The 27303-nt window shown below is 27.1% G+C and overlaps 1 protein-coding gene and 2 long non-coding RNA genes across 3 annotated transcripts in view; 2 read left to right on the top strand and 1 right to left on the bottom strand.

The window, feature by feature from the left end:
- LOC124418856 overlaps positions 1-27303 on the top strand; it is a 141036-nt gene that overhangs the window by 66415 nt on the left and 47318 nt on the right. The gene's annotated exons all lie outside the window — the stretch shown is intronic.
- Positions 14434-21192, bottom strand: LOC111683193 (chitinase-like protein Idgf4). The gene is made up of 3 exons (XM_023445243.2): positions 20952-21192; positions 15238-15798; positions 14434-15168 (listed from the first exon to the last, which is right to left on the bottom strand). The coding sequence occupies exons 1-3, from the start codon at positions 21067-21069 to the stop codon at positions 14519-14521; spliced, it is 1329 nt and encodes a 442-aa protein (XP_023301011.2). The 5' UTR covers positions 21070-21192; the 3' UTR covers positions 14434-14518.
- LOC124418855 lies at positions 19218-20815 on the top strand. The gene is made up of 3 exons (XR_006940263.1): positions 19218-19489; positions 19548-20173; positions 20275-20815. It is a non-coding gene; the product is annotated as an uncharacterized LOC124418855 (long non-coding RNA).

Below are 27303 nucleotides of genomic sequence, written 5' to 3' on the forward strand. Positions count from 1 at the left end.
CTAGTTCAGTTCTAGTTCAGTTCTAGTTCAGTTCTAGTTCAGTTCTACTTCAGTTCTAGTTCAGTTCTAGTTCAGTTCTAGTTCAGTTCTAGTTCAGTTTTAGTTCAGGTGGTTGAGTATAATTTTATATCTGCTCTACTTTTTTCAAAGGTGTTGAAATTGTATGTATAAAACCCATGTCGATTAGATAAAATGCGCTCCTGTTGTAATAAGGGCAGTTTATATAAGTTCTTGAAATCTTTTAAGATATCACCAGCATATGGCTTGCAAAAAATATAAGGTATAAGAAATCAACAACCACATGGCATGTCTAACACTTGGCAGTCACTATCAATCTCTAGAGTAACACAATCAGTTGTACATGAAAAATGCACTCATTGTTTTCCATGTAGTAGAAAAGAAAATTCACCAGTAAATCCATGTAAGTGGAAGGTGTCTTCTTGGCATTTAGATGATTTTTTCATCTTATTCTTATTTTTACTTGCATGCAATTGTAGTTTATCTTGTGGTTTAAGTGAATATTTAGAAGTGTGTCTGTTTTCAGTTGCCAAAAATAAAAATAAAACAGGAAAAGAAGACAAAAACATATTACACATATTAGACGATGAGATCTGATGCCATTTACGAATGCCTTGAAGTAAAATTTGAACAAAATAAAAAAATAAGAAATTTCTAACTAAAAGCTGCTTTAAATTTCAATTTATTTTGCATAAAAAATATATTTTCTCCCCTCTACTTGTTTACATAATTTAGCATTTTATTGCAAACATCATCAATTTGTGGCTGAAATGATAGTGTTTTTGATATGATTTGCCAAAAAAGTAATCCAAAATTATACCAAACTATTTTTTTAATATGCAGCATATTTATATTTACTTGTAATTCGAATTTAAACATGTTGTTTCAATCCCGTATTCCCTTAATCGATTATGGTAGCTGCTCTTCTATATTTTGCAAAGAGTTTTAAAGTTTTTGCAAGTAAATTCATCAATTTATTGTTTATTTATTTGGGATTTTATTTTAGTTTTTACTTATGTTTGTGCTACATTTAACTAGTCTCTGGTCGCTTGTTTAGGGAAAATTTATGTTTTCTTTAAATCCTTTTGCATCCTGTCTCTTGCATTGTGTTGTCCTTTAGCTGCGATTTCTCATAGATTTTAATATTTGTTTGTTTGCCAAAGACTGCAAAGTTTTTGTGGACATTTTTATTGAAGTTTTTGGTTTGTTATATAGAATTGTTGCTCTTACTGTTGTTTTGTATTTAGTTAGTGTTGTCTTTAGTATTCTATAGCACAAACAAAAAATGTATATAAGAAATATTGCAGTATTTTTGCTTTATATATTTTGTATTTGAAAAGTGATTTGAAGCATATATCAAATTGATCGATTACTTTGACAATAAATTTCAAATGTCCTTTATGTATGTTAAAATAAAACACTTGAAGAAATATTATTGATTGCTATTGCTAATGTAAGTAATTGAATAAGTTCATTGCACGACAGTTGGCAAATAATCAACCAAAAGTTTTGTCAAATAAATAGCTTTTAGTTTAATCAACAAAGTTTTTCTCTACAAAAACTCAAATATCCGATCCTCTATGACCGAACAGTATTATGTGATTGACATTGAGATCGCAATTTAAATGAGATTTTCTGTACACAACACTAAGTTGTCTACAGAAAACATTTGGACGATAATTTTTTTTTTTATACTTTTTCAAGATCGGGTGTTTAGTATATATATAACATTTATAGAATTAGTTTTTTTAATATATCATTTTCTCTGTTAATCCTTGTATAATCTCATTTCCAAAGAAAAACTTTTATAGAAAACAGTTTTATGGAAAACATATGTATGATCAGTTTGCTATTTTTTTTCGAATACTTTCCTAATGATAATATTCTGTTGTTTCAATCTCCTATAGAAACATTTTTTTGATCACTTCTTCGTAGAAATATTTTCTATATAAAATTTATTGTTTGATCAGTTTTCTAATAGATAACACTTTTTATGATTACAATTCTATAGACAGGCATTTGCTAAATAATTTTGTACGATCGGTTTTCTATAACAATACCTTGAGTGATCAGTATTCAAAAGAAATCTGTTGAAAGATCAGTTTTCTTCTGAAATACATAGAAAAACATTTTTAATGTCTTTTTAAGGAATAGTTCTTATTTGTATTATCAGTTCTCCTATGTACGATCGGTTTTCTTTTAAATATTTTTGCAAGATCAGTTTGCCAAGAAATCTTTGATATGGTCAGATTCCTTAGAAACCTGTTGTACGATCAGTTTAATATAGAAAACATTTGTATGATCTATTTTCTAAAGTAAAATTTGTATACGATCAGTTTTGTAAATCGTACAAGATCAGTTTTTTTTAAGAAAATATACGATCTTTTTTTTAAACTTTAAAACCATTTATGTGATCAGTTTTTCGTAATATTTAAAGAACCTTTCAAATAGAGAACTATATTTGAATCAGTTTAAGATTTCCATTTGCATTTGCTTAATAGTCAGCTATTCGTTTTTTTTTTGTTTATTTATTGAAGTTCGAAATGCTATACTAACTATAAAACAATACATACACATTTTTCTTTCAGTGTAAAATCAATATGTATAATCTAGCTATACATAAATTACATTACAACAAACATAACTTTTAATACAAATTTTCTGTTTTTTTATTTCCACTCCCCTCGTTCATTTCATTTACGACTTCAACAAGCGACCAAGAATGTGTCACGTTAAGGGAATTTCATTATTTTTCTACTTTGCTCTAAAATAAATGATCGTTGCCACAAAATCTGGCATAGACCAATTGTTAAAAAAATAGAACTCAATTTCAAAAAGGATGTTAAAGAGTTTGAGTAAGGACATGAGTATTTATTTATTTCTCTATAGAAAATACACCGACTAACATCCAACGTGTTTAAATCAGTTTGTCTACGAGAATGTAGCAAAAGATGAAAACTTGCCCTGATGCGTGACCAAGATGAATGTTTGCAATGAACTTGAAAATGAGTTATGAGTACGCCTGACTTCAGTTTAATTTTTTTCTTTTTTTTAAATATATATTTACCAAATTGATGAACTATGGGGAAAAAATTAACCTATTAAACTTTATTTTAACATGTCTGTACACACGATGGCAAGGATGCGTATGATGAATAGTTGGTTCATTTCTATCAATAGGTACAGAATAAGTAGTACTTGTACCTACGAAAAATAAAACTAATCTGCTCTTGAAAATCTGCACTTGTCAATAAAAGTACATGATTTTATTTGCTATTTTTGGTTTACTTTTCAGGAGGAGGACATGGCATGGGAGCTTTGCATGAGTGCTTGCAAAAAAAGAAATAAAAGAAAAAATAAAGTTTGTTTATATACATATTTATTTCGTTTTCTATTAAATTTTCCGTTTCCACAGGAACATATTTTCATATTTTTACTCAACATGAGAATTGAAATTATTAATTCATTAATTCATTAACGATTTTATGTTTTTATAATATAATAAAAAAGTTCATGGTTATTTTTCCTCATATAAGTGTTTTTTTTAGAAACCTTTTGGAAGATTAGTTTGTATTAAACAATTTTGTAAGATTAGTTTTTTGTAAAAAAATTTTCTTTAGAATTTTTTTAAAATTAGTTTTTTTAGACAATTTTTGTAAGATTAGTTTTTAATGGAAAACTTTTGTAAAATTAAATAAATATTTATAAGATCAGATTTCTATAAAATATTTTTTGAGATTTCTTTAGAAAACATTTGTTAGATGAGCTTTCAATTTAAAAACTTTTGTTAGATCATTTTTGTATAGAAAACTTATGTATGATTTGTAAAATCATTATTCTATAGAAATCTTTTGTAAAACTAGTTTTTGTAGAAAACTTCTGAGAGATCAGCTGTGTATAGAAAACTTTTATCAGCTTTTATATGATCAGATTTGTGTAAACAAATTTGTGAGATTATTTTTATATGGAAAACTTTTCTAAGAACAGTTTTATAAAAAACTTTTGTAAGATGAGCTTTTTTCTACAAAAAACTTTTGTTAGATCAGTTTTTTCACAAAAAAACTTTTGTATTATCAGCTTTGTATAGAATACTTTTGTAAAATCAGTATTTTATAGAAATCTTTTGTAAATCTAGTTTTCTATAGAAAACTTCTGCAAGATCAGCTTTGTATAAAAAACTTTGGTAAGATCAGTATTCCATAGTCAACTTTTATAAGACCTGATTTCTGTAGAAAACTTTTGTTAGATTAATTTTATATAGAAAACTTTTGTAAGATTAGTTTTATAGAGAAAACTTTTATAAGTAACGTTTATATAGAAAAATTTTGTAAGATCAGCTTTCTATAAAAAAAAACCTTTGTAAGATAAGTTTTCTATGGAAATGTATTGTAAGAACAATTTACTATAGACAATATTGTGAGATCAGTTTTTTATAGAAATATTTTTTAAGATCAGTTTTCTATAGAAAATTTTTTGTGAGTTTAGTTTTATCTAGGAAACTTTTTGTAAGTTTTATTGAATGTTTTTTCGAACGAGTTTTCTATTGAATATTATTTTGAGAAAAAAATTTTATAAAAATGTTTGCAAGAACAATTATTATATGAACAATATTTCACACCTAACTTTATACGGATCAGTTGTCTTTCAAAGACTTTGTAACGATCAATATAACCGCCATTTTGGAGCGTAAAATTTTCGTCTATAACATTTTGAATGAAATCACTCTTTGCAGGCATATCTGAAATGCATAAAACCTTGTCATATATTTTATTCTTTTTCTTTCCTGCACTTGTGTACTTTTGTCAGAGAAGAGTACTAAAAGTTGTTATATATTTTATTTTTGTTTAACAGTATAAATGACAATTCAAGCAATAAATACGGAAGTTTTGTTTTTGATTTTGTTTATGCTTCTCTAATTTAGCAATGGCTTCTAAACAATCTGCTACTATTTGTTTCTTAGTTGTTCGGTTGCATTTTATCATTTTGAGAAATTTTCTATTGAAATATTATTTTGAAGAGATTTTTCCTGCATACCGAGAAAATAGTATTTATTATTATGGTAATGTACTTAAACTCTAGAGTTTGGTTAAAATAAAAGGAGTCGAGACAAAAGGTATATTTTTACACTTATAATGAAAAATTTTCAATCAAATTCTGGTTACCACAAAACCAAGATTTGTATTAATATTTAGAAAACAAAAATGAATTTAAACTTTTAATAATAAAAATTTGTAGTTCCATATAAAAAATATTGAATTACTTTAAACTATTAGAGATTTAAAATTAGGTCAAAATTATATTCATAAATTTTGTTTTTCATAAAACTACAAAATATCCTTTCTTTTGTTTTAATCGACAATTTTAAAAGTTTGTAATTTTTTTAATTGTTGATTATTCCTGCTGTTTTCATTGCAAATCCATACAATAAATTTCAACAATTCTTAATACAGCTGCATTTTTGTATGTATGTGCGTATGCTCTAAAATTGGAAAATTGTATTCAGCTGCTTCTGTTCTGCTCCTTTAATTCACATTTTTTTTTTGTGTTTTTCATTTGCCTGCAATCGTTACAAAAACCAATTATGAAGTGATAAACAGATCTGTCTATAACGCATTGTAGTTTTGTATTGAGCATTTTCGAGTACGAGTATTTTACCAAACCATTCAATATTTTATAAGTACCTACTACGTATACATTTGTCTGTGTATTTTCTTTGCTTAAGTATAGATTGGTAGTGAGTGGGAGACAATGTTTGCAGGAGTTACTGAGGGAGTGCTGGTGAACCAGAAATGTCTGTGTTTATTAATGCATTTTGTGTTGGTTACATCAATTGAAAAGTTTGTTGCTATTGATTGTACATATATTCCAAAGTTTAGAGAGCAGATTAAATTTGTTGTTGAATTTGAAACTTATATTTTGCAATCAGTTATCTGTAGACACTTTCACACTATCAGTATTTAACTTTTAACTGTTTACTATAGAATACTTTTTCGCTGTAATTTTTCTTATTAAAACTTCTCTCTACATCTGTTTTCTTTAGAAAACTTTTACTCGATCAGTTCTTTATAGAAAACTTTTTTTCGATCAGTTTTCTATACAAGGTTCTTTCACGTTTTTATCGATCAGTATTCAAAACTTTCTAGATCTGTTGTCTTTAGAAAACGTTTACTCGATCAGTTCTCTATAGAAAACTCTTTTTTGATCAGTTTTCTATACAAAGATTTTTCTCGATCAGTTTTCTATAGAAAACGCGTTCTTCGTTATTTTTTTGTAGAAACAATTTTCGCGATCAGTTTTTTAAAAAACCCCTTGGTCAGTTTTCTATATGGAAAACTTTTTTTGCTAATAGTTTATTATAGGAAACATTTTCTCCGTCCGTGTTCAATAGAAAACTTTTCATTGATCAGTTTTTTATTAAAAACTTTTTCTCGATCAGTTTTTTATAAAAAGCATTTTATGATAAGTTTTTTTATAAAAAAGTTTTCTACAGAAAACGTTTTCTTGATTAGATTTATTTAGAAACAATTTCCGCGGTTGGTTTTTTATAGAAAACTTTGTGACGATCTGTTCTTTATAGAAAGCGGTTTCTAGATCAATGTTTTCTCCTATAGAAAACTTTTTTTCCATCAGTTTTCCAACAGTTTAGTATAAAAAATCTTTCTCCATCAGTTTGGCATAAAAACTTCTTCTTGATCAGTTTTTTATACAAATTTTTTATTTATCAAAATCAAATCTAGAAAAACAATTTTCCCGATCAGTTTTCTATAGATTACTTTTTGTTGATAAGTTTTTTTTTCTCGATTAGATTTGTATATATTTCTTCGTCGTTTTTCTATAGAAAATTTTTACGCGATCACTTAAAAAATATATATTTTTCCGATTAATTTCCTTGAGGTTTTTTTAAACGATAAAATTCGTTTAAAAAAACTGTTTCAATCAGTTTTTTTTTAATTATTTTTCAATGATAAGTTTTTTTTTTAAAGAAAACTAACGTCGAAAAATTTTTAGATTTAAATTAAATATTTCTTGAAGGCAGAAAGTAGTGTGCTTTCAAACATGCCTCCTCTATCGTTAATTGTTTTTACACAAACTATTGTGATGTTGTTGGTTTTTGTGGCAGTTGTTTCTCTAATGTTATTTGGGCCTTAAATGTAAGTGTGTTCTGCTTTATCCTTGCACTTTATCCATAAACACTACAAGGGTTTTGTGAAGTGTTTGTGTTAGTATTGAATGTTAACTTCGATTTTAGTTTGTATAACTGATTTTTGCAATATGCTAAATAAATGCAGTACAGTGGGACAATACTATAAAAAATTTTCGAATTAATATATCTGTATTTGTAAAGCAACATTTTAAACAACTTTTTAAATCACTGTTCGTTACCTAAACAACTTTGCAAGTTATTCGCAAATCCTGTTTGTTGTTTCTATCCTTGTAAACCAAACAACATAACACAAAATCTCCTTGTCGATAAGTGTGATTGTGTTGCTGCACTGCATGCATTTAATTCCGACCACTTGACTAAGAGGGGAGGGATGTAAAAATAAAACATCCCGAGCAAAAGTTTATTTTACTAAACAAGTAAGATGAATTTGCATTGTATGTTTTGTGGGATTGATAACTTATTTGTTTAGGTCCAGGATGTTACTTCAACTTAAGTTAAAAGAATAAAAGCAATAACAACAAAAGCAAAATAAAATATAGAAAATATAAATAAGATTTGTTTTCTAGCCAGAAGTAGTAAAAGTACAGAAAAAAGTGGTTGTGGTTATTTTAAAGAAGTCTACAAATATAAACAAGAAATGATAAGGAAAAAAAAATTATTTAAAAACAAATTTATACAAAGTTAAAAAATTGCAGGATTTAGCATTCTCATAGAACAGATGTTAAGCTTAGGAAATCTTTGTTTATTATTAACATTTCATATTAGTTTTTCCAACATTAAAGAAATTGTAATAAATTTAAAATGAGAAAATAAATGTTAATTTAAAAAATTAAAAAAGTCAAGTTTGGGTTTAAAATTTTCTTGAAAAGTTTTTTTTTATTAGAAGTCATATTTGGTATTCAAATTTTTTTTTTAAAATATATTAGTATAAAGCTTTCCATTATAGCAATTGTCCACAGAAAAAATTTCTATAGATCAGATTACAAATTTTTTTATAGATCAGTTTTCTTTAGAAAACTTTTTGATAGATCAGTTTTCTATGGAAAACTTTCTACAGAAAATTATTAAATTATCAGATTTCTTTAGTAAACTTTATGATAAATAAGTTTTTCGACCGATCAGTTTAATATAGAAAATATTTGACGGATTGATAAGTTTTCTATAGAAAACTATGATATAGATCATTTTTCTTTAGAAAACTTTTTGATAGATTAGTTTTCCATATACTTTTCAAAATATCAGTTTTCTTTGAAAAAATTGAATAACGTTATGATAGATCATTCTATAGAAAATTGATAGATCAGTTTTCTACAAAAGTCTTTGTGATAAATCAGATTTCTTTAGGAACCTTTGCGATATATCAGTTTTCTTTTGTAAACTTGCGATAGATCAATCTTATATAAAAAAATTTGCGATAGATCATCAATAGATAAGTTTTCATTTGAAAACTTTGTGCCAAAGATTAGCTTTCTAAAGAAAACTAATTTAGAAAAGAGTTTAAAAACTGTCTATTAAAAAACTAAAAAGGAAAACAGTTTACTATAAAAAACTTTTCCTCAGATCAGTTTTTTTAAAACCTTTTGCCAGATCACTTTTATGCAGAAAACTTTTTATGGCAACAATTTTCTTTTTTTGTAGAAATTAAAAAAAATAAAATATCTTCGATAGATCGATTAAAAAAATAAAAAAAAAAAATGGAGATTTCTCTCTCTAAAAATATTTGTGTGAAAACTTTATATAGAAAACTTTTTGACACATTGCTTTCATTAGAATTCTTTCCGGTAGATCAGTTTTCTAAGAAAAAAAATTTCTATCATCTACAACTTCTCCATGATTAGATCAGCGAAACGTACTTCATGATAAGTTTTTAATAAAGAAATATTTATGTTTTCATTAAGGCGATAAGTTTTCTGCATTGTATTTGACATATTAATATTGTTTAATTAAAGACACAATGCAAATTCGTTAAAAACTTCTTTCAGAACGTTTCTTTTTACGATTTTTTTAAAGACGTTGTTACGTGATGTACTTAATGTACAAAATATTCTTATTTATTTAAACATAAACATTTTTCTCATCATATGAAAAATATGAAAAAAAATTAGGGGGAAACTTACTTGAAGTATTTTTTCAAATTATGTACTAACCATTGCATTTAAAGTTAAAGGTAACTCGACTAGCAATGGTGCCGGAAAGTATGTTGCATTTTTTTTCAGCAGCAAATGTTTGTAGCTTAATAGACAGACAGACTATGGCAGGAGTTGAAGAAAATAACTCTACTTTTGCAATTTTTTGCAAAAGTAATTGTTTGTTGCTGTTGAAGTTGTATCAGTTCGTTGTTGTTTTTTTCTTGCTAGCAACGTGCACTGCATTCCCAAATATTTACAAATTGTTGTGTTGATTTCAACTTGTCATTTTATTTATGATATTATTTTGCTGCTCTTGTTCCTGTTTCAATTTTGTTGTTGATTCTTTCGTTTTTTTCATTGCTTCCTACTTTTCAGTGTGTAATTTTTCATAGTTTTCGTTTCGGTTTTATGTTTTAAATTTGTATTGTTAACTAAATATACATATGTATGTATGTTAGTATGTGTGTGTTTGTTCAAGCATGTATGTATATGTTATTTAGTTTTCATATTTTATACTGGCATTTTTATATTTCATAGTTTTTCTTTTCTTATTTTATATTTGTACTCATAACCATGCAACTTTAGTTTCCAAAAGGAGTTTTTGTTATTGAAGTGGCATGTTGCCATTGTTCTACTGTTGTAGTAGATGTTGCTTTGTTTTTGCATTACTGTGTTGTTACATGTTGTTGCACGTGTTGTGTTATTATTTTTTTTACATCTTTTGTTTTATTCCAGCTGAATTTATGTTGACATCATTGCATCGAGTCGATTTTTATTTTTTTCTTAATTTTTTAAATTTTTTTTTTGTAAATTTGTAACTATTATTTTTGTGTTTTTCATATTATATATTTTGCTATTTGTTTCATTTGAACTTCATTCTCTTTAAATTTTATTGCAAATTAAAAACATTAAAGTTTAAATTTCTATATTTTTTCTTTGTACTACCTTTAATTGACCACTCCAAGTGACAATTGATATATTGGATAAGTAATAATTAATGTTTATGAATTAAATCACAGTAATCATTCTTACACACACACACACAGCCTAAAGTTCACGCAACAATATTAACTGGTTCATCATTATCACCATTCAAACCTTAAATGTTTGTACAAATGAAATTATATTTAGATGTAAGTACAATGCCACTATTTCGAGTAAATTATAATTCACAGAAAAACGCACACATTTACGCAACAATGGTCACTTACATAAACATGTGCACTGCCAACATACACACACACACACTCTTTTCCCGGCTTATAGCTACTATAATGACATGTAACAAATCCTTTTATATAACATTACAAATAACAGAAATTTGTTTTTGTTGGCGGTATTGGAAAGGATATTTACTCCACCCATGTTATTATAGTAGATTTATTTTCAACACACATACCCACATACATATGTATATGTATGAAAATACGTAACAGCAACAACACCCAGCTAACAAAAATATTGAACGCAATAGCAAATAACAAGAACAACAACAATAACAGGAATGAAAACGACAAAGTCATTCTTTATCTCCCATCAAAAACAAAGCGACAAGCTGTACAAATGGCAACATAATGAAGGCATGTGCAGATTAAGTGTTGCATCTACTATTTTGTTGTTGTATGACTACTAGGTTGTTGTTGTATGTACACACGCACACAATGACACACACACGCATATTTGCTTAGTTGCATATACATAGTTTACGAACATACTAAAGCAGACAAATGCTCAGTTATAGACACGAAAAGGACACTCCATCACATGACTGGCAACCAAAACAAATGACAGAACAGTTAAATTAACGCCAAAGTATTAAAGATTTATACATATTGTGTGAGAGTGTGTACTTATTTACCAATCAGAAATTTCTTAAAGTTGTGTTATTTAGTTAAAAATTTAGAAAAAAAAATTCTATAAACAGGAATTTTTGCGAAAACTTTTGTGTAAAGTTTTTCTATTGGACAATATTCTATAAAAGCGAAGCCTATTTTTCGTGAATTTTCTATAAATAGAAAATCAATGGTAATTTTTTATAGAAATAAAATTAATGGTAAATTTTCTATAAAAGGAAATTTTCTATAAAAAGAAAAATCATTGTGAATTTTCTATAAAAAATTTATCGTAAATTTTTTTATCGAAATGTTTCTATTAAAAGAACATTTACCGTGAGTTTTATATAAAAGTAATTTTTATTGCGATTTTTTTTTAAACATAAATTTGTTGAAAATTTTCTGTAAAAGAATATTTATCGAAAAATTTCTGTAAAAGTATATTTATCGAAAATTTTCTGTAAAACGAATATTTATTAAAAAAAATATTTATAGAAAATTTTCTATAAAAAAGAAAATTTTTTATAAAAAAGAAAATTTTCTATAAAAAGAAAATTTATCGAAAATTTTCTATAAAAAGAAAATTTATCGAAAATTTTCTATAAAAAGAAAATTTATCGAAAATTTTCTATAAAAAGAAAATTTATCGAAAATTTTCTATAAAAAGAAAATTTATCGAAAATTTTCTATAAAAAGAAAATTTATCGAAAATTTTCTATAAAAAGAAAATTTATCGAAAATTTTCTATAAAAAGAAAATTTATTGAAAATTTTCTATAAAAAGAAAATTTATCGAAAATTTTCTATAAAAAGAAAATTTATCGAAAATTTTCTATAAAACGAATATTTATCGAAAATTTTCTATAAAACGAATATTTATCGAAAATTTTCTATAAAACGAATATTTATCGAAAATTTTTTATAAAAAATATTTATCGATTATTTTTTATAAAAAGAATATTTATCGAAAATTTTCTACAAAAAAATTTTAGCGAAAATTTTATTCAAAATAAAACTTATCTTGAGTTCTTTAAAAAAATAATATTTATCGAAAATTTTTTTTAAAAAGAAAATTTATCGAAGATTTTTTTTAAAAAGAAAATTTATCGAAAATTTTCTCTAAAAAGAAAAATTATCGAAAATTTTCTTTAAAAAGAAAATTTATCAAAAATTTTCTTTAAAAAGAAAATTTATCAAAAATTTTCTTTAAAAAGAAAATTTATCAAAAATTTTCTATAAAAAGAAAATTTATCAAAAATTTTCTATAAAAAGAAAATTTATCAAAAATTATCTCAAATTTTTTATAAAAAGAAAACTGTGCGTGAATTTTTATTATAAAAATTATCGTGAATTATTAAAAAAATTACAAAAAATTTGTATACTAATAAAATTTATTGTGAATTATTTATAAAAAGTAAATTTGTTCTACAATAATAGATCGAAAATTATCCCTACTCCAAATATCATCTCCTGTTGTAACTCCCTTTCAGACATTTAACTAAATATGCATACTTATTATTACGCACATGTCCACATACATAATTTGTAATATTTATCTATGTCAAATAATGCATAGTTGAAATTTTAAACTTCAAATATGAACCGTGATGGCGTGGCTTTGGTTCTGCTGCTGTTCATTCTTTGCAACTTTGAATATAAAGGATGAAGACCACTTAGTTGACTATTATTTATGCAAAGTTTAAATAATGGATTTTATGCGTAATGTTTAGCAAAATTTAAGATCATTATTAACCAAAACAACAGCTCAACATTGTCATCATCATCAGTTGGATTATTATCCCATAACATTATCACTTTAGTTATCAGTGTTTCACACTATCGTGATGTTAGAGTAATGTTGATGGGGGTGGGCTGGTTGATAAAGGATAACAATGAGAATGTCATTCATTCATTGTTAATGATGATGACAAACAATAAATTCGTATATGTATGGAAAATTGCATACAGTCAAACATTCATACTAAAAATTGTCAGGATAATAATGTTGTTGATACGCACTAAATGGGGCAGAGTTTGAAAGAATGTAATCTTACTTTTTGACAAAAAAAAGTTTAAATATTGAAGTCATAAAAGACTTGGTCTATCGGTCAAGTCTCTTACTAATTTAATGTAAGTGTTTCCAACCGGAAGTTGCTTTGTCGTTTATTGATTTTTTTCAGTGTTCGGTCTAAACCGATCTGAACCTAGAGAGATTATCCCAACAAAATGTACTTAAAGCCTATAAACAGTATATATGTATGTATTAAATATCGGGATTTGTATTTCGAATGCTATTTTTATGAAATCAATTTTAAATCTATAATTAAATAACTGTACTCCTTTTAACTTCTGTTCCAAAAATTGACTAGCCTGGGAAATGAAAGTATGGATGGCATGATTGCCATTAAGTGCCAGTGGCTACTTCATGTTTGTGTGTATATTTGTGCGTACATTTGTTTTGGCGAAGCTGAGGAGTAGAAAATTTAGGATTCATGTAATATTGTTATGCCTACGATTTGTAAAAAAAGGAGCATAAAATGTTTACCATGTTTCCATGACCAACTTCATTACAATTCATTTTTCTGGGTGGCCAAGGGAGTTAATGAAAAAAGAATCTATGAATGTGTAGTTTTTTTTTTGTTCTGCCACACATCTCTCTTATTCGTTTAGTAATAGACTGGAAGTCACATGTATGCATGCATGCCAACATGTGGTTGCTTTGGCAATTTTGAAATCATACCAAACAGGAAGAAAACAAAATGTGGACAGAAGATGGACAAAAAAAAGAAACACTCTTAAAAATCAAAGAATCGTGTATAATCTAGGCAATGAAAATAAAATTCAAAAAGTATAGAGTCATCTGTGCATCAACCGCATCACAAACATACACATAACAAAATTGTAAATGTATATGTGTGTGTGTGACTGTGGGAGTAGAATCATCAGTCGCCAGTTGTTTTATACGAAAGAAAGTCTTGTCACCCATAAAACAATTGCTAACTGACCTCAATGTGACACTGCAACGGATGTTGTGCATATACATACATAAGTATTTGTACATGTGTGGATGTCCATGAAATCCTTTAGGCATGCATGTCTTTGTGGTGCTTTGGAAACTATTTATTTCATGATTTTATCATACTTCCCTTTTCTTCAATTCTATTCTCACTCGTAACAAATGAGCATGAAGTCATTTGTTGGTGGACCTCAATTTCTATGGACATAATAATGCCGTATGTGAATGAAGTCTTTACTTTAAAGCTGTTTAATATTTGCTAAGATTCTTTAAGTATTTCTTCTTTTTGTTAAATTTATTGAAAAAAAAACATTTAAAAAACAACTTCACTTTTCTTAAAACAAAACAAAGATAATAACTTATTGCAACTTGTATTTGATGGCACGTAGAATGGGATATTTATCACCAGTGCAGGCACCACGGAAATCATCAAAAGACAAATCGACCAAAGCAACACCGCCCAAGCCCTTGGTCTTAACATAAGCAGCCTTGTTGGCAGCAGTATCGGGATCTTCATAGCCGACCCACATGCCATTTTCGTTATTGTCATCGGCGGAACGGTAAGCATAGTTGCCAAAACGTTTAGTAGGATCACCTACTTTACGTAGAGGAGCGTCAGCTCCCTTCAAGTGTTGATTGGCAGGGTTGGGCAATTTAGCACAGACCTCAGGCCAGCTTAAAAGGCCTTCAATTTGGGTTTGTATACCAGCTGGAGCAGCCTTATCGGTATCGGGTACTGGTGGCAAACCAGTAAGACCGGAGTCCTTAGTCATTTTCCAGGCACGGCCATAGGCGGCAATACCAACATTGATCTTGGTGGCGGGGCAATGATTGTTCAACCAATATTGCACCTGATAGTTGACATTGAATTCGGGATTACGTTCATTCAATTCATAAATGGGAGCAGGGTAATCGGCCACCTCGGGGTTGCGATCAGGAGTTTGGAAATCATAGGCCATAAGGTTGACATAATCCAAATTGTTGACAATGGCGGGAACATCATAGAACACTAAAATAATTTAACAATTATAAAAATAAATAAATTTTAAAATGTACCTATAAAAACAATCCAACTTACATGAAGAGTTAACATTAGGCAATACGGAAACACCCAACAAGTAACCATCGGGACGCAAAGCATTCTTCAATTCTCGGATCATTGCAGTAAATTGTTCTTTATGTTCCTCAGCCTTCTCATCAACAACATGATCACCGGTAAAGATTTTCTTAAAGCCCTTCCAGAATTTACCCACACTGTTGTGAACATTCTTGGGTTTGTTTTTGGGGAATTGCCAGGCAATATCAAGACCATCAAAACCGTAAGTCTTAACCAAAGAATGAGCACTATTGATGAAGGGAATACGATCATTGCTAGATTCCAAGAGAGTCAAATATTTGTTGTCATCTTTATCAACCTCATCCTTATCACCACCAACACTCAATAATACCTTCAAGCTGGGGTATTTCTTCTTTAAACCGGTAACGGTACGATATAAACCGGTACCAACATCCAAATCAAGTTTCTCATTTTTGGCTACCAGTTTATTGGAGGTGGGGTTAATACTGGCATAACCATAAATCAAGTGGGTGCAGAATTGTAAAGCTGGTTCCAAATCGACTAAAGTTAGTTTAGCAAGACCTAAAAATTAAAAAAAAAAACCAAAAAGTTGTTAATAATAAATCAAATAAAAAACAGCAGTTGACGTCATGTAGTTTAGGTTGTAAACAAATAATATGAGAAAATTCACATATACTTTTTAAAACCTTAATTGGATACTTAAATTAAATGACCCACAATTATAATTTAAATAAGTGTGAATGTATTTCACAATAAAAAAAATTTTATTTAATTTAAAAGTGATTTTATTATGCACTAAATATTTTTCATTTAATATAAAACAGTTAACGAATCACCGTTTACCTAATAATAACAATGGCTTCAAGGCAGAAGTCCGAGCAATAGCAGAATGTGTAAATTGGATTTAGAATAAGTACACCGTACCCTCAGACGTAACGCATTTAGAGCCATATCAGCTGATAGAATTAACTGGCCATTTGGGAGTAGTCGGCAATAAAAGGGCGATTTTAATTGCATTCAAGCTGAATTAATAAAGAAAAGGTGGGCAGAATCACAAAGATCCTATGATATGAGAGCAAGACGTGTTCTGAGCGGACGAACATGATTATAGAATATGCGGAGAAAGTGAGCACTGGAGCACTTTCTTTGCCATTGCCGGCATTGGTCGAAATTAGATCCAATTATCTTGGAAGTGTTGTTATTCCGGAAATAGTATTCTTCCCTAACACTGATTGGAGTGCACAACAAACCCTATTGTGGCCTAAATATGTTCCATCGAATTTGATATATGTAGTTTAAATCCTTGATGTAGTATAAATTCTCGAACTGTCGAAAATAGAAAGATATATTTGAAATTCTATCTATCTATCTATCTATCTATCTATCTATCTATCTATCTATCTATCTATCTATCTATCTATCTATCTATCTATCTATCTATCTATCTATCTATCTATCTATCTATCTATCTATCTATCTATCTATCTATCTATCTATCTATCTATCTATCTATCTATCTATCTATCTATCTATCTATCTATCTATCTATCTATCTATCTATCTATCTATCTATCTATCTATCTATCTATCTATCTATCTATCTATTTGTACACCTATCTATTTATTTATTTTTTATTTATCAAAAATTATTATCGTACCACAACCACTATTCAATTTGTTCACAAAAATTGTATTTCCAACCACTATACGGAAACTATAAATATACTTAAATAATACATTTTAAATTTAATTCATTACAATACAATCACATTCTAATTGCATCTAAATTTGCAAAATATATATAGCAAAATGTTTAAAAAAGTTACCAAAACAAAATCGATATTCTATTTAAGCACAAAATATTAGTCATAATATAATTGTTTCAATACACTTATATCAATCATCAAAATACAAATTTGCAAGTAATTTTAAATTGAATATAAAATTCATAACATGTTCTCGAAAAAAGTCAAGTAAGTGCACAATGAAACACTTTTAGAATGTAAAGTAGTAGATAATAATTACAAATGCGATCATAAGATCAGAATTGTGTAAAATTAAACAATTCTATTTAAAAGTGAGAAAAAACCGCAAACAAGTTTTAAATTCGTGGAAGTATAACTTATATTAAGCTAAATAGACAAACATACAGACTGATAATGGGTTTAGTGGAAATTAGTTTTGTTCTTTATAATATATAGAAAACTATATAGTAATAGAACTAATAATGTCAAACATATTATGTCATACTTTGCAGTGATTAGTGTAGATTACACATACAGTACATGTTAAATTATAAATTGTCTGCTATATTTAATTGAAAGAGATTAACTTATAAATTAGTTTTCACAACAGAAATATATGTATTATATACATAAATCTAGCTTTGATTAGAAATTTTTAAAAAGGAGCAAAAAACTCCGAACTTGATAAAACAGAAATTATGTATGAGATTTATATTTTTTTATAATTTTTTTTTGACATACAGATTGCTTTAAAAAAAGCATTTGGCAATTTTAATCAATACGAAACCGTTGATATATTTGGTCGGGTTGGGAGTCACTGGAAATTTCAATCACAAATTATTTAATCGGAAATCAACAACAGTTTTTACATGTTACTGTTTGCATCCACGTACACTTTATTTTAAAATCATTTCAGTTTACAAAAAGTAAGGAAATAAATGTCAACGATAATTTTTTTTAATTTAAATTACGATACAAATTTTAAAATATTCTGCCTTGAAACAATAATGCAATTGTTTTATATACACATGTATAAATAAATTTAAAAGAAAATGATTATATCGACATTAACATTTTTTAAAACAATTCTGATAACTTAAGATTAAAATTTAAATAAATCCTTTTTTTAACATAAAAACATACACGTTTTTATCCCTTATATGGATTTAGGCTACTGATATCAAATTTCTGTCCCATGGCTTCTGCTACACAATTTCCATTATTATCTACATTTTCACAATTTGGTGGTATATATTTAATAACAGGTTCTATGAGTTTTATACCATCAATTGAATCCACTTCTTGACATATAACCAATATAAATGTTACCAGTAGCAATTTATAATAGTTTTTAATCATTGTTTAACAAATGATTTGCAAATCTCCGTCCTTCTTGTTTAATGTAATTTATTCCTTTGAGAGTTTAGCTATAACTACTATAGTGTTATTGATTAAAGTTATCAAGAGATAAATGTCTTTTTATATGTGGTCATAAGACTCATTTGTACGACTAACCACTAAATAGTTTGATTTTTAATTGATTTACTTGTGAGAGGAAATTCCATTCATTTTCAAATAACGTATAAAACTGTTTCTATAATCAGTCTATAGAATATAGACTTGACTATAGTCATGGTTATATATCAGACAATAAATAAGACTAGAGAATATACTATCGTCTAGTGTATAGTATAGTCTAGTCTATATCCTAGTTTATTGTCTTGCCTATAGTCTAGCGTATAGTATTGTCTTTACTCTAGTCTATATTCTAATCTATATATAGTCTAGTCTATAGTTTAGTCTATAGTCTAGTCTATAGTCTAGTCTATAGTCTAGTCTATAGTCTAGTCTATAGTCTAGTCTATAGTCTAGTCTATAGTCTAGTCGATAGTCTAGTCTATAGTCTAGTCTATAGTCTAGCCTATAGTCTAGTCTATAGTCTAGTCTATAGTCTAGTTTAAAGTCTAGTCTAGTCTCTAGTCTAGTCTATAGTCTTGTCTATAGTCTAGTCTAGAATATAAATTATAGTCTAGTCTAGAGTTAAACATACTTTTATTTTTATATTTATAGATAATTTAAAATAAAAAAATATTATGAAAAACCACAATTATTTATTTTATTGACATATTGTTCTTATACTTATACAAGTGTATATAAAGTCGTCATAAACGATTATTCATGGGTACAAAGAGTCCATAAATATATTTAAATATATGGAGCATTAACAATTAAATCATTGTGCTATCTAAGTTGTAGTTAAGCGGATAATTTTATTTTATTTATTTACTAAAATGTTAAAATTAAATGTAACATTACTCTTGATTACATTTGCAATAGTTCAAATACAAACGAAACACAGTAATTCTGGTATAAATGCGATCAAACTAAATAATAAAATCTCCTATAGAAAAACACAATTAAATTGTGATTATATTAACTATAACGGTGACTGTGTAACGGGAGATGTAGTTAAAATTACAATTGGCCAACTGTTTATGTCACATATAGTAAAGTATAATGTTATGAAATTATTTTTTAATTTAATTAACTTTATTAATTTTTCAGAATTTTCAAAATGTTCTACGTACTAAAAAAACGGTATAGTTCTTAAATTTTTGATTAATATTTTAAAAATTAACTAATTAATTAATTTTTAAAAATAAACTTTGTGGATCGAATAAAACAAAATTTAAAATATTTATTAAATCTGTTATGTTATCTGAAAGTTCAATATGTCGACATTAAAATAAAGTTATAGTTATATCACTTCATTCATTGAGACATCTTAAGTTAAGGAGATATCTCAACAAAGACAAGAGGTTTTTTAATAATTTTTTAATAATGTTCTAAGCTTTAGTAAAAGATATCTCGAAAAATAAAGAAATTATTACAGAGCTTAAAATTTTATTTAAAGTCCATAGAACATTGAGACGACATAAAAAAATAATATGTCTTCGAGCTATAATAACTTCTCAAATATGGTCAAAACGGGGTCTTTAACAAACTTTAGTGATACACGATATCTGGAAAATCTGATGAGATGGTTAAATTCTGTTATTTACAAACTTTATCGATACACGGTATCTTGAAAACCTGATCTGGTAGATAAATTCTGATTCGGAATCAGTGCTGCTCAATTATTTACATAGGTATACTTTGATCAGCAGATTTATAAAATAAGATGTCTTTGGGTAAGAAATTTGTTGTCCTGTATTATCACTAAATAATTTTTATTTTAATAATTAATCATATTCATTCATTTAATGTTTTGTTTGTCTCTTATTAATCCTAGATTTTATGACCCAAATAATCATTAATCAAGTGTAGTTGATCATCTGTTTTGCCCTTCCAACCGGCTTAAAGTTTAAAAACAAAAACTAATATTTTGTTTTAAAATATTATTTCTTAAATATATATTTAGCAAACTATAAGCTTGCTCTCAAAACTCAACTGACAACACAATTTGATAATTAAATTAACATATGCAAAATAAATACACACCAAAAAAAAAAAAAACAAAAACAAACAAATTATTTCTTGGAATTTCAGAAATTAAAAAAAGTACCAAGTTTACGATGAATTTTATTTTTATACTATTTATTTTTACTCTCACTGCAAACACAAGACAAATATGATAACCTTTTTAACATCTTCTGGTTCAGAGGGAGCGAAACATATTTATTTTAATTTAAAATTAAACTGAAATTTGAAATGAAATAATTCTAGAATAATTTCAATGAACACGTCACCATAAATTAACCAAATTGTTATGGTATATTTTAAGCGAATACAAAAATAAATAAATATAATCCTTCACTTTATGTTTAACAATAAATACCAATAAATTTTATATGCAAAAAACCTTGTTTTGCAATTAAATTTAATAATAAACGAATACACTATAATATTTTATAACGAGTAGTCTTATTCTAATTTCAAAAATAAACCCAAACAAACAATTAATTTTACCTTCTCGAATGTATGAACTGCCATCATAGTAGCAGACCAAATGTGTGTTACCCACAGCCGAGGTCTGTTGAATTGTTATGGCACCCACTAGGGCACACAATAAAATCAAAAATTTCATTTTGATTTTCAATTAAATAACAATTAATTTAAAATTTATTTAAGTTTTTTTTTTAATTTTTTTTTAACACCAACTAACTTTATATAGTCGCGATCTGTACGCACCGAGACTCAAACAATAACTAAAGCCAATTATCAAATCATCGTCTTAAGTAAAGCCTCTGTGAAGTCTAGAAGTGCAAAGAAATATGAAAAGTAAAATAACAACAAAACTTAAAAATAAAAATAAATTAAATAACAACAAAAGTAAAAAGAAAAAAAACAAAAATCACACAATTTGTTTTTTTTAGCATTAAACCCGTGTTTGTGTATAAAATTAAAGAAAAATATTTAAAACTGAAATGCGGCTTAAAAAATAACAACAACTATAATACAATAACAATAGTGAGTAATAATCTTGATGTCTGTCTAAAAGAAAACGTTTGTATTATTTTATTATTGCTTTTTGTTTATGTTTATTTTAATATGTTTATTATTATGTATATTTACTCTTTATTTCTATATTTACTCTTAAAACAATGTTTTTATTTGTTGTTACTGATTATCAGGGGTACCAGATAACTTTGTTCTAAAAATCGGTTCTTTTTGTAAACAGTTCAGCAAGTCAATCATAGCTTTAAAATTAAACACACGGTTTTTATAAAAAAATAAAATCTCTCTGCAAAATTTAGACCCATAATTAACACTTGCGCCTTTTGAGAAAAAATTAGTTTAATGTAAATATGTATTTAAAAAAATGGTTGGGCCTTTCGATGTGCTTTAGATAAAAACCTGTCATGTTCACCATGTTTTCAGACACATAGTGAGCTGTTCAGACTACGTTCTTGCACTTCTTAATCGCCAGTGGCAAATTTTGCACATGGTACTGTCGGTCCACGTACAAACACTTTGCCTAGGTACTCGTGCTATCTAATGTCTGACCATTGTTGTCCCGTTGCTTAACTTAGAGATACAAAAATATCACTTCCGTTTACAACAATACAGATGGGATGGATTCTGTTAATTCTGTTACAGCACCTAGGAACGTATTTGATAGACCGAACACGAATCTGTCAAACAAGCCGATAATTTGTTCGCATTCACAAAGAATCAGCTATGAATACAGTAAACCCTGAACATACCCGGAAAAGGAAAGATACCATTCATCTATCACCAGCAAACTTCTCTTTCATACGATACAATCATAGAGAAGAACATCCGGATACTTAGATATGTTGGCTTTAGTTTTATTCCTTTCAATTTTTCTTAAGTCATCCTCAAGTACATATTTTTTTGACTTTTCCGCACTGACCAAAAACGGCCCCATCCATGGGGTAAATGCGCCAAGGGGGTGGGGCAGATATGTCATTAGTGTTTAATTGATTAAACAAAGTATAATTGATTAAACAAAGTATAATAAATCAGATATTTATTGTTTATTTCACAAAACTTAACAAAAAAAATTAAAACAAATTATTACTGATTTTTTCTATATTTTAACCAAATTTTTTTCTACATCACATGCATTACATATATTTGGCGCATGTGCCCCACGTACAGTTCTGTGGTTTAGTTTCAATTTTTTCGGGCTTCAAATTATATTATCGAAAATTTTATTATGTCTTATTGTTCACTATTATTGAGATTCTAATACTGACCAATATATTTTTTCTATCACAAAAACTAAAAAAGTTAGCACAAAAAGTTCACACAGTGAAATATTTTCACAGCCCTTTGAAAAACAATTAATCATGTATGCCTCCTATCATATGTAAAGTTAATGTTTCAAATTTTCAGGGATGATAGATAATCGATAAACAAAAACAAAATTTAATAATGCGATAAAATCGATTACTCTGTTTTCAAGTTATTCGCATTGACAGATGTGCCCCTATGACGAATGGTCCCTTTTCTACCCTACACTTAACACCAAATTATTTTTAACGCTTAGTCCCACAATCACTCCTTTTGGCAAAAGCACTAAAGCCATACCGAATTGTAGACATTACTCAACATCAGTTTTTTAAACGACATTCACTTCCCGCGAAATTGGGTTTAAACCCCAACTATCATGTGCACTACGAAGGGATCTCTCCAATAACCGAAGTCCAAAAAAGTCCGAAACTTTGACCTGCCACCGATTCCCGTGTTACCAGATTATGTAGTTCTCTGGTCCTACCCGAGGTCAAATCATTCCAAGGCAAAGCCGAAAACACATTTGATCATCAGTTCATAGTCCCGGCAGACAAAAGGTACTTTTAACACATATTTTTTGAAATAACAATTAGATGAGGGTCTGATGAGATATATGGAATGAGATATGTAGGCCCCTTTCTGTACTTCCATAAAGAAAATTCTACTAATTTTTCGCTTCCTTGGAAGTTTTTTCAGCTTGGAATTTATTTATGTTTTAAGCATAGATTGATTTTGTAATATAATATAGAATATTATTATCGCTTTATCTCATTAGTTCTTTTGTCTCTTTTGATTTTAATTTTAAAAACAAACAAAACTAGTTTTTTTGTTGTAATCTCTCTTGTTCAGTAATATTATATTTCTTGTATTTTTTGTTTATAATTTAAATAAATAAAAGTAAAATTAATTTCTTATCAATGTATGCTATAGGTCATCAATTGGTCGTTGTTCTTATTTGTTTAACTGACAACTGTGAGTACTTAATTGTAATTATTTAGTAAAATAAAACAAACTTCATTAAAATTATTAATAATAATGCAAAAAATATAAAAAAAACAAATCGAAATGTTTGTAACTAGGTAACGAACTTATCAGCACTACACTATTCATTGATGTAGAGTATAATTAGGGTGTTTTGCGTTATTAATTGTCATTTTAGATTTATCAATATTATTTAATTTTTTTTTTATTAATAATTTTTTTACGGGTTAGGCTTTTAAGTATATGACGTTTCCTTGGAATAAGCTTAAATTTTAGACTTTTTTTATAATCCAGTTAGAGATGACATGATTTATTTAAGTGATTTTTGTTGTAGTTTTGAAACGTGTTGTTTGTGTCTCCAGATTGCTGGGAGAGATAAAATTAGGGTTTGTAACAATATATAGTGGAGCGTAAGGTTTGAAAATTGGTTTAATTTGTTTTATTGTCTCCCCTTGTAATTTGTATATTTCCCAGCAAAAAGAAAAAAAAAAAAAGAATCAACTCAATGGAAGAACTGAAAATGGAATGAAGAATTGATTATTGTAACATGCCGAATTTAATTTAACTCAAAGTTCACTACTCTTAAAGGCATTCTCAAGAAGTACATTTTATATAGTTTTTTTAATTTTTTTTTTTTTTTTTAAGAGAAAGTTCATTATTGGAGAATACAGAAAAAATATCTTCACATTTCCTAAAAAAATTGACGTAATACTAGTTCTGAAGTAATGATAATGTAATTATTTTAGAAGTACTTTGTATTATATTTGTTGGGTTGTTGTAAAATATATTTACTTATTTTAATTTTATTTATTTACTAATTTTCTATTGTATTACATTATTTAAGGTCACTTTATAAATAAAAAACAATAACAATGAATTATTTAAAAAAAACCCTTTGGGGTCCATAAATAAATCTAATTTAAACTCAATCCCTTTAGGGGTACTTTATAACTACTAATTTTGCATTTGTCCTTCATTATGTATTATATTATTTATTTGCAGTGAATTTACTTTAATATGTGGCCTATTTAGTTTAATAAATATTTACTTTTACTCATGCCAAATTTTTCTTAAAAAAACATTAATTATTATTTAAATAACAATTGATTTATATAAAAAAACAAATTAGCAAATTTTTAGTTAAATGGGATTTAAAAAATATATTCATTTTTGCAAATAAATCATTTAGTATTATAGAAAAATTTTTAAATTTGCGAATTATAAAGAGTAATAAAATATTAATGACTTATTTAAAAACACATGATACAAGTGACTCATACATTAAACATATAGCTTATTTAAAGTAATATATAGTCTTTAGTTTTTATACATTGTTAAAAAAACATAATTACTCTAAGCTTACCCAATGAACTTTATATATTCTGAGTCCTTGTAATTGTTTAAGGCAATGCATTCATGTCCGTTTGTAAGTACGTTTTTTTGTGAAAGGAGTAAGAGGGTTGAAATTTTTCAGAAATATTTTCTATTGATCATGGCAAATGTTGATCTAGTATAACATATATCCATAAATTAAATGAGAAGATATTACAGATGTTAAATAAAGGTGAGAAAGCCTTTCAAATTAATAAGTCTTCTATGTGTTAGAGACATTCTAAAGCCAGATTCGGATAAGTCTCTAATTTTTGACTTTTTACATGAGTTTATTTCGGTTATACGTTTTTGTATCAAAATTTTCATTAAAACAATTTAAATTTCATTAAAATCAATCAATAATTGTGCCTCTGTCTTATATACTTAATTGCATTGTTATTATAAAGAAGAAATTTTACGATAGCTATTTTTTCTGATCAATTAACTACACAAAAGGGAAATAAAACGGAAGAAAAGTATCGCAAATTGATACAATCTGTTGCCAAAAGTTTTTAACATTTATACAATGGGATAAGTATAAAATTTTAATAACTCCCACATATCATTTTGACAAACCACCGTTGTCATCTTGGCAAAGCATAATTGTCATTGCAATCATTTCAGCAAAGCATCGTTGGTGATTTCAAGAACGAATCGTTGTCATTTTGACAACACAATAGCGTTGTAACTTTGATCATACAATACACGATGTTATCAATTTTTTGTTTTGTTGACAATGGATGTTATTGAAAAAATTACCAATACTTTGCTGTGAATTTGGTACCAAGCGTGTGTACGCTCTTTGAATTTTTAAAAGCTTTAAAAATATTTTTCGAATCAAGTTCGATCTTACGACAAAAGTTAATTTTAAGTTTGATAAGTGACAGATGGATGAACTTCATTAAACGAAAAATAGTGTGTTTCTGAATCAAAAGTTAATCTTTAGTTTGATAAGTGACAGATGGATGAACTTCATTAAATGAAAAATAGTGTGTTTCTGAATCAAATGAAAATAGTCGCACAGTAGTTTAGAAATGTTTTATTGCAGCAATAATTCTTTATTTCTTGAACGATTGCATATATTTTAAGGAAACTTTTTATAGTCGAAGCTGAAATCGATTTGATTTATAGATTGATTTTATAAATTTAATCAGCAATATTTTAAATATCTAAGTTTTAGGATGAACCCGTAAAAATGTCTCTCATATATGAGATACATGAGATCTTCTATCCCTACCAAAGATAGAAAATCTTGATAATATCGGGAAAATAATAGGGGTTTTTGTTAGTGTATTTCCTACCCTCAAAATGAACTTATAGGACAATATAAAATGCACCAAACCAAATGCCTATCGTACTCAATTTTTGCAGGATAGTTCATAAGTTGAAATTTTTAATGGTTTTCTAAATGTGACACGTTGATTAAATTAAAAATTTGATTTTATACGTAATATCATACGGATTCATAGCATTAAACCAGCTAAGAATCTCTTTTTAAATCCTTTTTATCAAGTTATTTAAAATAATATCCTTATCATCATCATACAATCAATTCAATATCAAAAATTAATTGTTGCATATAAAATCAACAACACAACAGCAATAAAGGTTTGACATGGAAAAACAAGACAAATATTTATATCCAACTGCAGCAGACAAATATAAAAATCAAACTATTGATTTTAATTGCATTTTTATTTTATTTTATAATCAATTGAAAATAAATTAAGTGTAATCTAAATACACAATATTGAAAAGTATGTTGTACAATGTACATATAGCTGTTGTATGAGTACATATAATAATGCAACAAATACTTAAACTGAAGCAAAATAATTACACTAAAAGGGTGGAAATGACAAAGTGTGAGAAAGATAATGATGGGATGTCATGCCATTACTGTTTGCAATGTGAATATATAGTAATTATATAATGAACAATATGATAATGATTGGATGGTGCAATGAGTTTTGTAAAATTTACAAATTAACAATTATTGACATATTTTTACATGTGAGCAGAGGGAGAGAGGAATTAAAGTTAAAGTTCAAGTCGATTACTTGAAACTCGACTTGAAGAACCCTATAAGCAGTTTGTTTAGTAAAATATGTTTAGTTCGGCCTAAAGGTATGCACTTAATTTTAGTAAACACAATTTTTGTTAGAAGGGATAATTTTTTCCCCTTTTTAAATGACCGTCAAAGAATCTT

This window comes from Lucilia cuprina, chromosome 3 (assembly GCF_022045245.1).
Source record: "Lucilia cuprina isolate Lc7/37 chromosome 3, ASM2204524v1, whole genome shotgun sequence".
NCBI lineage: Eukaryota > Metazoa > Arthropoda > Insecta > Diptera > Calliphoridae > Lucilia > Lucilia cuprina.